The sequence below is a fragment of the Hyla sarda genome, chromosome 2 (assembly GCF_029499605.1).
Source record: "Hyla sarda isolate aHylSar1 chromosome 2, aHylSar1.hap1, whole genome shotgun sequence".
In the NCBI taxonomy this organism is placed as follows: Eukaryota; Metazoa; Chordata; class Amphibia; order Anura; family Hylidae; genus Hyla; species Hyla sarda.
Window position 1 is genome coordinate 362051492 of NC_079190.1, and position 12009 is coordinate 362063500.

The following is a 12009-nucleotide window of genomic DNA, read 5'->3' on the forward strand; positions in this document are numbered from 1 at the left end:
CCTCCTATCACGACCTCCTATCCTGTCCTCCTATCACGTCCTCCTATCCCGACCTCCTATCTCGACCTCCTATCCCGTCCTCCTATCTCATCCTCCTATCCTGACCTCCTATCCTGACCTCCTATCCTGACCTCCTATTCCGTCCTCTTATCTCGAGCGTCTGCCATTGGACCCTGGCCAATCTGGCAGCAGGTGAGCGCCGCCCCTGGAACCGGACCAGACATGAGTTATGTGCCTATTTAAGTGATTCACACTGTATTTTTGCACGACAGCACTGTTAATATGTAATGGGTGTATTGCAAAAGATGTGACACTGTTAATTGTATGACTGATCACGGTCATCTGAGTATCTTTTTCACTAATGTTTTGATTCTGTATGACACCCCCCCCTCATTTGCATGTAGGGGCCTATCAGAATCAGAATTTGGGTGAGTGCCCTCTCTCTCTTCATATCATCCATGGAATATACAAACATAAATATTATTTAACATGCATCTCTAAGTAAGTTGTTTATGCTTTAATCTGTCCGTCTAATCTTCTTTACATTGGTGAAACCACTCTTGAATTTCGTACTCGATTTAATCAACATCGGTACACCATCCGAAAAAAAAACGGATGGATTTACCAGTGTCCAGCCATTTCATTGAAAAGGGTCATACGGAACGTGACCTCTGCATTATGCTTATCGATCACATACCCATACCTCAGAGGGGCGGAGATCGTATCGCCTTACTTTATTTATGAATTGAATTCATTATGCCCCCATGGGCTTAATGCCAATTTCACTGTGCCTCCTGATTTACTGACAATATATGACTGGTCTAACACTGTTTGTATTGTTTGGCATCTTCTGTTTATTCAATTTAAATTTATTTTCTTTTTCTTTTTTTACAGATTACAGCAAGGACTAAAGAACTACACCACCAAATTTGTAATGCTATTATTTGTATTGTATTCCGGCTATTTGTTTACAACAGGGCCAATTCAATGTTTTTGTTCTTTATCTTAGGGCACCGTTCACCTTATACTATGTGTTGCATTGCGGCTTTTGCCTATGACAGCCACTGTCCCTTTAAGGCCAAATTATTTAACCCTTCACTCCTGATCCCAGGGTGGTGACCGCTATGTGGTCCCCACCTGGGTGTTGGTGACATGGATCCTGGCCTTCTGCGGGTTTCTCCTAGTGACCAGGTGACCTTGCGGGCATCAGAAAGGCATCGGGACAGCTGTGGCGACCTAGCGATATGTGCTGGTCAGGCCACTTATCATTTGCCCTCAACTTCTCTATACATCATGTGAACGGGTTCCCTTATCCAAGATGGCTGCCACCATCTCCCTCTAACCAAGCACGCATGCGCAAATCTGGGATGTCTGCGGATGACGTCTCTGTGTGTGATTGGCTTTGCTTGTAAGCGCTGACTTCCGGGCTCGGTGCCGGGATGCCGGTCCCCAAACAGGTTACGGAGCGAGTTGATTGCTTGTTATCTTTTAACACGATGCACCTGCAGCACTTTATTGTACTACATCTGTTCACATATTTACACTTATTGAGCATTAATGTTTGCTCTTGAAATGTACTTGCATTTGCACTTTGTACTATATGTTGTATTTTGCACCATGTAATTATATTTTTTTACTTATTTTAATGCAATTTTTTTGTAAATTGATGTAATTAAAGGGGTATTCCAGGCCCAAACTTTTTTTTCTATATCAACTGGCTCCGGAAAGTTAAACAGATTTGTAAATTACTTCTATTAAAAAATCTTAATCCTTCCAATAGTTATTAGCTTCTGAAGTTGAGTTGCTGTTGTCTGTCTAACTGCTTTCTGATGACTCACGTCCCGGGAGCTGTGCAGCTCCTATGGGGATATTTTCCCATCATGCACAGCTCCTGGGACGTGACATCATCATTGAGCAGTTAGACAGAAAACTTCAGAAGCTAATAACTATTGGAAGGATTAAGATTTTTTAATAGAAGTCATTTACAAATCTGTTTAACTTTCCAGTTGATATATATGTAAAAAAAAGTTTTTGCCTGGAATACCCCTTTAATGCACATGATTGTTATCCCTATATATATGATGCACTTCCTGCCACTCTATGCTTGATAATGGCTGAGTGAGTCAGCTGAAACGTTGCTTTCTTTGGATGGAATAAAGCTACACTTTTTTTTCACCATAACTTTGCTTGAGTGCTGCAACATTTTTTTTTTTGTATCTTGAAGAGTCCTGAACCAAGACTGTTTTTGCTGCTGGCACCTACACCTATGCATCTTGGTAGTGCTGTTTCTTAACATTGGATATATATATATATATATATATATATATATATATATATATATATATATATATATATATATATATATATAGATAGATAGATAGATATGTAGAGATATAAATCATATATCTGAATATATATTATAAATTTTTTTCACTCATACAGCAGACAGATGAATGGAGAAAAGGAAATAGGAGGGAAAGACCGTAATTGAATAATTATACCACAGCCAATTAACCCCTTCATGACCCAGCCCATTTTCACCTTCATGACCTGGGCATTTTTTGAAAATCTGACCACTGTCACTTTAAACATTAATAACTTTGGAATGCTTTTACTTATCATTCTGATTCCGAGATTGTTTTTTCGTGACATATTCTACTTTATGTTATTGGTAAAATTTCACTGATATTTGCATCCTTTCTTGGTAAAATATCTAAAAATTTCATGAAAATTTTTAAAATGTAGCATTTTTCTAACTTTGAAAGTCTCTGCTTGAAAGGAAAATGGATATTCCAAATAAATTACATATTGATTCACATATACAATATGTCTACTTTGTGTTTGCATAAAAAAATTGACAAGTTTTTACTTTTGGAAGACACCAGAGGGCTTCAAAGTTCCGCAGCAATTTTCCAATTTTTCTCAAGATTTTCAAAATCGTAATTTTTCAGGGCCCAGTTCAGGTTGGAAGTGGATTTTAAGGGTCTTCATATTAGAAATACCCCATAAATGACCCCATTATAAAAACTTCACCCCCCCAAAGTATTCAAAATGACATTCAGTAAGTGTTTTAACCCTTTAGGTGTTTCACAGGAATAGCAGCAAAGTGAAGGAGAAAATTCTAAATCTTCATTTTTTACACTCACATTTTCTTGTAGACCCAATTTTTGAATTTTTACAAGGGGTAAAAGGAGAGAAATCACCCTAAAATTTGTAACCCAATTTCTCTCGAGTAAGGAAATACCTCATATGCGTATGTAAAGTGTTCGGCGGGCGCAGTAGAGGGCTCAGAAGGGAAGAAGCGACAATGGGATTTTGGAGAGTGAGTTTATCTGAAAGGGTTTTTGGGGGGCATGTCCCATTTAGGAAGCCCCTATGGTGCCAAAACAGTGGACCCCCCCACATGTGACCCCATTTTGGAAACTATACCCCTCATGGAATTTAATAAGGGGTGCAGTGAGCATTTACACCCCACTGGCGTTTGACAGATATTTGAAATAGTGGACTGTGCAAATCAAAAATTTTATTTTTCATTTTCACAGACCACTGTTCCAAAAATCTGTCATACACCAGTGGGGTGTAAATGCTCACTGCACCCCTTATTACATTCCGTGAGGGGTGTAGTTTCCAAAATGGGGTCACATATGGATATTTATTGTTTTGCGTTTGTCAGAACTGCTGTAACAATCAGCCACCCCTGTGCAAATCACCTCAAATGTACATGGCGCACTCTCCCTTCTGAGCCTTGTTGTGCGCCCCCAGAGCACTTTGCGCCCACATATGGGGTATCTCCGTACTCGGGAGAAATTGCGTTACAAATTTAGAGGGTCTTTTTTCCCTTTTACCTCTTGTGAAAATGAAAAGTATAGGGCAACACCAGCATGTCAGTGTAAAAAATTTATTTTTTTACACTAACATGCGTGTGTAGACCCCAATTTCACCTTTTCATAAGGGGTTAAAGAAGAAAAAGCCCCCCAAAATTTGTAAGGCAATATCTCCCGAGTATGGCGATACCCCATATGTGTCCCAAAACTGTTGCCCTGAAATACGACAGGGCTCCAAAGTGAGAGAGCGCCATGCGCATTTGAGGCCTGAATTAGGGATTTGCATAGGGGTGGACATAGGGGTATTCTATGCCAATGATTCCCAAACAGGGTGCCTCCAGCGGTTGCAAAACTCCCAGCATGCCTGGACAGTCAGTGGCTGTCCGGCAATACTGGGAGTTATTATTTTGCAACAGCTGGAGGCACCGTTTTGGAAACAGTAGCGTACCAGATGTTTTTCATTTTTTGGGGAGGGGGGGCTGTGTAGGGATATGTGTATATGTAGTGTTTTTTACTTTTTATTTTAGGTTAGTGTAGTGTAGTGTTTTTAGGGTACAGTCACATGGGCAGAGGTTCACAGCAAGTTTGCCGCCGGAAGTTTGAGCTGCAGCGCAAAATTTGCGCCATCTCAAGCTTGCAGCACTCACTGTAAACCTCCACCCATGTGAGTGTACCCTGTACATTCCCATTGGGGGGAGGGGGCATCCAGCTGTTGCAAACTCCGAGCATGCCCTTTGGCTGTCCGTGCATGCTGGGAGTAGTAGTTTTGCAACAGCTGGAGGAACACTGGTTTGGAAACACTAAGTTAAGTAATAAACTTTCAAGTGTTTTGCAACCAAACTTAGTGTTTCCAAACCAGTGTGCCTCCAGCTGTTGCAAAACTACAACTCCCAGCATGCATGGTCTGTCAGTGCATGCTGGGAGTTATAGTTTTGCAACAATTGCAACAGCTGGAGCCACTGAGGTAGGAAACGGACAATGTTTCCCAACTATTGTGCCTCCAGTTGTTGCAAAACTACAACTCCCAGCATGCCCAGACTGCCCAGGCATGCTGGAAGTTGTAGTTCGGCAATATCTGAAGGATCAGATGTTGCCGAACTACAACTTCCAGCATGCTTGGGCAGTCTGGGCATGCTGGGAGTTGTAGTTTTGCAACATCTGGAGGTCCACAGTTTGGAGACCACTGTATAATGGTCTCCAATCTGTGCTCTTCCAGATGTTAGAGAACTACAACTCCCAGCATGCCTGGACAGACTGAGCATGCTGAGATTTGTAGTTTTGCAACATCTGGAAGAGCACAGATTAGAGACCATTATACAGTGGTCTCCAAACTGAGGACCTCCAGATGTTGCAAAACTATAACTTCCAGCATGCCCAGAAAGCCAAAGGCTGTCTGGGCATGCTGGGAGTTGCAGTTTTGAAACTCTCAGAGGCAGAAGTGAGATCGCTTTACGGCGATCTCACTGCTGCCAATGAAGATGCCGCAGGGACCGCATGGAGGACGCCGGGACCGCCGGGACCGCCGGGACCGCTCGGGACACCGCTCGGACGGGTAAGTGACGCGGGGGACGGGTCAGGGACACTTAGTAGAGCGGTGTGTGTCCCGATCCCTGTGATCGGAACTCACACACCGCGCTGCTAAGTATTTTCATAGCGAAACGCTGCTATCAGCTAGTCAGATTTGACCAGCTGATAGCAGCGATCGCTGGGGGGGGTGGGGGATGAAACCCCCCCCCCGTGGTCGCACGGTAAGATGGCTGGCTATCAGTGATAGCCACCATCTTTCCGGGCGCTGCGGGGTGCCGCGAGTAGCGGCAGTAATGTTCATGACGTACCTGTATGTCATGGGTCGGGAACACCTTGCCACCCATGACGTACAGGTATGTCATAGGTCGGGAAGGGGTTAAAGGGGTACTCCCCTGCTCAGTGTTTGGAATAAACTGTTCCGAACGTTGGAGTTAGCTTCAGGTGGCAGCCATCACGCCCCCTCCCATAGACTTGCATTGAGGGGGCGGGGCGTGATGTCATGAGGGGGCAGGGCTATGCTGTCACAAGCTCCCTGTTCTAGATACAGCGTTCGGAACAGTTTGTTCCAAATGCTGAGCAGAGGAGTTCCCCTTTAAGGTCAAACCACTTGACTTACATTCCTTTGATGTTCTATTACCTATTTGACCTTAATTGGCTGTAGTCTCATTATACAATTAACCTTAAATTTGCTCCAATTAGAGCAGCTGCTGTATATTTCAAAACTTTCTTTCTTCCATTCATAGGGCCCCAGTGACTCCCTGCAGGTCCCCGTTGCAACCACTGTGATTGCAAGCGGGGACAACTGGAATTCAAGAATTACAACTCCCATCATCCCCTACATAAAATTTAAAAGATTTTTCACATATATAAAAAGGTAATCCCACATCCCACATCCATGGTTACATATTACCATCTACCGCACAGCAATGAAAGGTCCTTTAAATTCTACTAAAATTATAGCTCCCATCCATGTCTTCCGTCATGTGCAGAGACATTGGAATTACAAGAAGAGTTTTACAGTAATTTGTCATTTAAATTTAGCTCATATTGTATAATGACACTTACATCATCCTTCACAACTACATTAAATACATACATACATACATACAAATTACAATTTGAAGTATCTTTAATTTCTGATAGAAGACCTCTGTAAATTTATGGATTTTTGGGAAATTAGGGAAACAGCCTTTTTTTGCCTACTGTATTAAACATATAACTGATGTCCCTGTCCTTGTATCGCCCCGCAATTATTCATGGCAGCACAAAATAAAATGACCGAAAAAAATTCAATAAAATTAATGGGGCTAAAAAAGTAAAGTGATAATAAAAAAAATTATGATTTAGAATAAAAACTAGAAAAAAATGAAATGCACTCCTCATTCATATTTAACATTGAGCGCTGAATTTTCTGGTCCCTGCCAACTGCCGAAAATTGAGAGACAATTTTTTTTTTATTGTTAATGTTAATTTTTAAACAGGGATCAATTTATGTGGGTGGGAAGGGACATAAAAATGTAGCTGACAATAATAAAAATGTAGAAAGGGGCCATTTAAATGTAAAAATAATATATTTTTAATAATTAATTTTTAACATTTTTGGCGTTTAATAAAGTGTGTGTATGTGTGTTTCACTTTTTTTTTCTATTTTATGCATTTTTTAGGTAGTACTACTACTCCCAGCCTGGAATAGACTGTTCCACGATGAGAGTTGTAGTACCACTAATAGATAGATCACAACAGGTATCACTCCTGACACCCTATAAGATCATCCTATCTATTGCAGAGATGGAGCGGCTTTCTCCTGCGCTCACATCTCTGTACTATACTCCGGCTTGCCAGTGATATGAATAGAATTCACATCACTTAGGCTGGGTTCACATCACGTTTTCTCCCATACGGGAGCGCATACTGCAAGGGGGAGCTGAACCTCACGCTCCCGTATGCCTTTCTATGCTCTCCCGTGTGTAATTCATTTCAATGAGTCGGCCGGAGTAAAAAGTTTGGTCCGGTCGGCTCATTTTTGTGTCAACTGTGGTCAACCACGGATTTAGGTCCGGTTGTAAAAGCGCATACGGCCGGCTCATTGTATGAATTACATACAGGAGCGCATAGAAAGGCATACGGGAGCGCAAGGTTTTAGCTCCCCCCTGCCGTATGCGCTCCCGTATGGGAGAAAACGTGATGTGAACCCAGCCTCCGTGGGGAGCTGTGATTGGCAAGATGGTTCCAGCCAATCACAGCTCTCTGCGGGAAATATGAGTAATAGGTATATATACGTCATATACCCATACTACAGTGGGGCCAGAGTAGAGCATCCGGCAGCCCGCATCTATACATTTATAAAGGACAATGTATACATTATACAGGACTACACCTGCTGTGATCTTTCCTTACCTGCAGGTACTACTGCTCCCAACATGGAGCACAATCTGCTCCATGCTGGGAGCTGTAGTATCTGCATTAATAGACAATTCACAACAGGTGTCAGAACTGACACCCACTGAAATCTGTCTATTAATGCAGGTACTACAGCTCCCAGCATGGAGCAGAGTGTGAGGACAGATCAAAGCGGGTGTCACTCTTGACATCCGATGAGATCGTACTATCTACTGCAGAGATGCGAGAAAGCAGCCTGCATCTATACATTATTATATAGATGACACCCAGGGCGATCGGTCTATTAGCACAGGTACTGCTCCCATCATGGAACAGTCTGCTCTCAGTCTGCTCTAGTACTACCTAAAAAAAAAATTTTTTTTAAATAGGAAAAAAAGAGTAACACACACTTTATTAGACACATTATTAAAATACATTACTAATAAAAAGTTGCCGCAAATGTATTCGAATTGAATAACCTTTTTTTTTCTTTTTATTCGGCGAATCAGCCTAATCGAATTTAAAAAAAAATTTGTTCTAATATACTTCATAAAATTGTTTTAGCTCATTTTTATAGAAATCATAGCTTATAAAACAGACCACTAGGGGTCGCCATATCATCCAGCCAGAAAATGGTCCTGCTAAGCTGCAGCATCATCTTTGCCCCAGCTGTAGCCAGAGGTGTAGCTTGTAGCTTCTGGGCCCTGATGTAAAATCTGCAACAGGGCCCCATATGCCAATGAAAATACTGGTTTTGGGACCCCCTTAGGCACCAGGGCCCCGGTGCAACTGCTACCTCTGCTACCTCTATAGCTATGCCCCTGGCTGTAGCACAAGCTGGGACAAAGTCCAGTAAGTAAGGGTGGGACTAGCACTTCTCTGTGCTCACTCCTGTCCTGTCAATCATACTTCTGTCTGAAAACAGAGAGGAGGTGTTACAGAGCAGTCTTCAGTGATTGGATGAAGAGACCCAAAGCAGCACAGCAGACTCAGGGAGGAAGTGAATACATGGTGAGTGAGGGTGGTCTCAATGCTTGTCTCATACAAGCCCATTCCTGAGCTGTGGATGTTAGAATAAGTGAGCAGCAGAACAGAAAGATTTGTAAGCCAAATACAGAAAGATAGACACATAAAAAAGGGCGTGCAAAAATCTGTATGACCTAGTGTATGATATATATAAGCCTTATTTTTTCTGTGATGATATGACAAATAATAAACATTATATCAAGTACCCCATACTGAAGTAAATTATTTCAGAATACCACCAAAGCTGTCATTATATACAAAGCTGCACATCAGAAGTATTCCATTAAATTGTGAGTCCTCCCTAGAGTTAGGACATGCTCCCCACAGAGAACACATAAGGCACGTACCCCTTGCTTCCCTGTACACACTCAAAGAATTCAACATGCTGCCTGCGTGACAAGTGCATTATTGGATAAAACTTAAAATCATTTCATTGTAGGGTTTATTTTAGAATTTCATTTGTCATGTACAAGTTTTCCTTTGCAAAATATTAGACAAACTAGCCATACATTGTTTAAAATGATAAGCTCAATATGGAGTAACCTCTATGTAGTAACCTGTTTTACAAATATTACTATATTAGTGGGAATTTGATCCTTCAGACAAAGGATCGATAAAGTGATCGACTACAAAGTAACCAACATGAAAAGTTATCACAAAAAAATCACTCAGTTGCAAGACAACTGGTTGTGTATTATTTGTTTTCTCCAATAAATGACCCTTAAAGATCTCTTACCGTAGTGGCGTACTGTATATCCTTCCAGATCGAACATTCTCTTGACAAATCTGAGGACTCAAACAAGTTCTCCAAAATAACCTCTCCTATCATGTCATGCCTTGAAAACCTATCAAAGTCAAACACACTGAGGTGAAGTTTTCGACTTGGTAACTCATCATATGGGACCGGGAAATGAAAAGATTCATCAAAAGTCGGGTTTAGAGTCTTTCTGTGTACACGAGTTTGAAACTTCCTCTTCCTATCGGGTAAAAGGTAAATCTTCACATAAGGATCAGAACTTCCACAAAAGTCCTTGGCAGGAAGGTCAAATGCTTTGAGAATTTTGACTATAAGGGTTTCGATTTCATAGTCATATTTTAGTGTAAAGTTGATCTTTCCACATGTTTTAGCGTCATCCTTCTTTGTGTCTTCGGAATCCACCGATTTTTGTTTGTACAACTCAGGTTTTATCCTTCCAATACTAGTTGGTTGCTCGGTCACTTCCAAAGTATCTGTTCCAAAGTCCACACTAGACACATGCATCTGACGATTCAAATGCCTTTTGAAAGAAATATGCCTGCAAAATATAGAAATACAACATTTCAATATTACACCTTCATATGGGCAAACTGCATCATATTGCCTGGGGCATAACTATTGCTTTTGCAGCCATAGAGGCTGTTAAAGGGTTTTCCATTTCTAGGGGGCCCAGGCTACAACTGCTAGCATTAAAGAAGCAGAGCTGCATCCATATGTTTCATTACTGTAACTGTGTCATGTGATCACCAGCCAGACAGAAAATCCATGTTTAATCTGTCAGGAAATGGTCTGTTCTGGTCAGCTGGCCTCCTATGAACTACAAGATGTCATCACCTATCAGATCCCTTCAAGCTGCTCACAGACCCCTCACCACTTCCCCTTCTCTTTCCAGTTGTATCTGTATGTTACTGCTGCATGTTACTTACTGCTGATATTTAGGAGTAAAACAGGAGGAATTTTTGCAACATTGATTTCTGTTTTTGTGGTGATTTTCCCTATTGTGACTATAGGTCACAATGAAGAAGGGGAAGGGTAGGCATTCAAAAGTTTGCTATGGGACCCTGCATTATATAGTTACACGCCTTCCCATAACCTACTTTGTATGCTGAAGTCTGTTCAAAAGAGACATGTAAGTGGCTGATCTTCTTAACAGTAAAGAAAGTGTGGAAGGAAATAAGCCCATGCGATGAGGGAACTATGGCATAGCAGCAAGATAGGGCACCATCATATTACTATTAAGAATACGTTGAAGAAAGAAGACTAAGAAGACGGCACTCACCATCCATACCCGCCTGTACCTGTGATGCTTACTTGGTCTGAATAAAGCATGTTTCTGGATGGTGAGTGCCGTCTTCTTTGCTCAACATATGTCTCTTCTCCCCTGGGCATAGCACCACCGCTATCAGAAAACCACAGGTCAGTTTGGACCTTATCCAGGATTGTGACGGCTTTATACTTAGTGAGGCTTGTGCCAGACTCGTTTTTCTACTGAATCCACTATTAAGAATACACTGCCACATTACTGAGGCACCGATAGTCATTAGTGGCTATTATGGCTTTCATTATAAGGATCTCATTATTAAGCCTTCTTGACTAGCACTAATATAGGGTTACTGTGGCTGACTCTTTCATTGAGGCACTGTTGGTACGGCAGAATATTGCTATGATTTAGAATTTGTTTTCAGAATATGTATTATGTATAAAAATGTGTCAATAAAAGTAGGCAAGTATACGCCTGATTTATGACTACCAGTCCTATTGGGCCGTATACCCCAAGCGTATTTTTATTTTTCATTGTTGCATTCCATTTGATATTTTTTGTCGATTTCATTTAAATTAGATTTTAATTTCGTTTTTCTATGGAAAATGTATTTTCTTCCAATTTTCTGAACACTTATTTTTAATAGCTGTACATTTTATTTCTTTACAACGACTTCACAATATGATATTTTGGTTGATGATATCATGCTTCACATCATTACTGTCTGTCAGGTAATCTATTTGGCAATCTGACAGGCCTTGGGTCCTATGCCTCACATTCCATGTCACCCTATGGGCAGCCTATTATCACGTTTATAAATAGTACATTGACACAATAAAAAAGACAAGGCATGTTGAAGACCTAAGAAAGTCCATACATTTCCTGACAAGTTCTTCTGCTATGTGTGTCATAATATTGGCTACCAATGACTTCTAGATAATAAACCTTGCTAAATGACAGCTGTAAAGCCAAGCCTATTGATTTTTGCCTGATGAATCCAGTGATATTTGTGTTTAGTCGAAGGCTGAATAAACATAAAGCTGTTGTATTACATAGTAACATCAATGCACTCATTATACTGTAATAACATTGTTATGTTTTCATGTATTCAGAAATTACATATAAATGGAGTCTAACTACCGTATGTAGATAGAACACTTTTTTGACTAAATGGAGGAAGATACTGAAACATATTCTTTTTTATTTTGGGATTGTATTTTTTTTTCTGTATATTA

General features: G+C 40.9%; 1 protein-coding gene across 5 annotated transcripts in view; it reads right to left on the minus strand.

Moving 5' to 3' along the window:
- The window catches only part of SYT6 (synaptotagmin 6), a 461499-nt gene that overhangs the window by 166075 nt on the left and 283415 nt on the right, over positions 1-12009 (minus strand). For all 5 annotated transcript variants that reach the window (XM_056558356.1, XM_056558353.1, XM_056558352.1 and 2 more), the window contains exon 3: positions 9493-10051. In XM_056558356.1, the coding sequence (XP_056414331.1) occupies positions 9493-10051 (559 nt within the window). The remainder of the gene's footprint in view (positions 1-9492; positions 10052-12009) is intronic.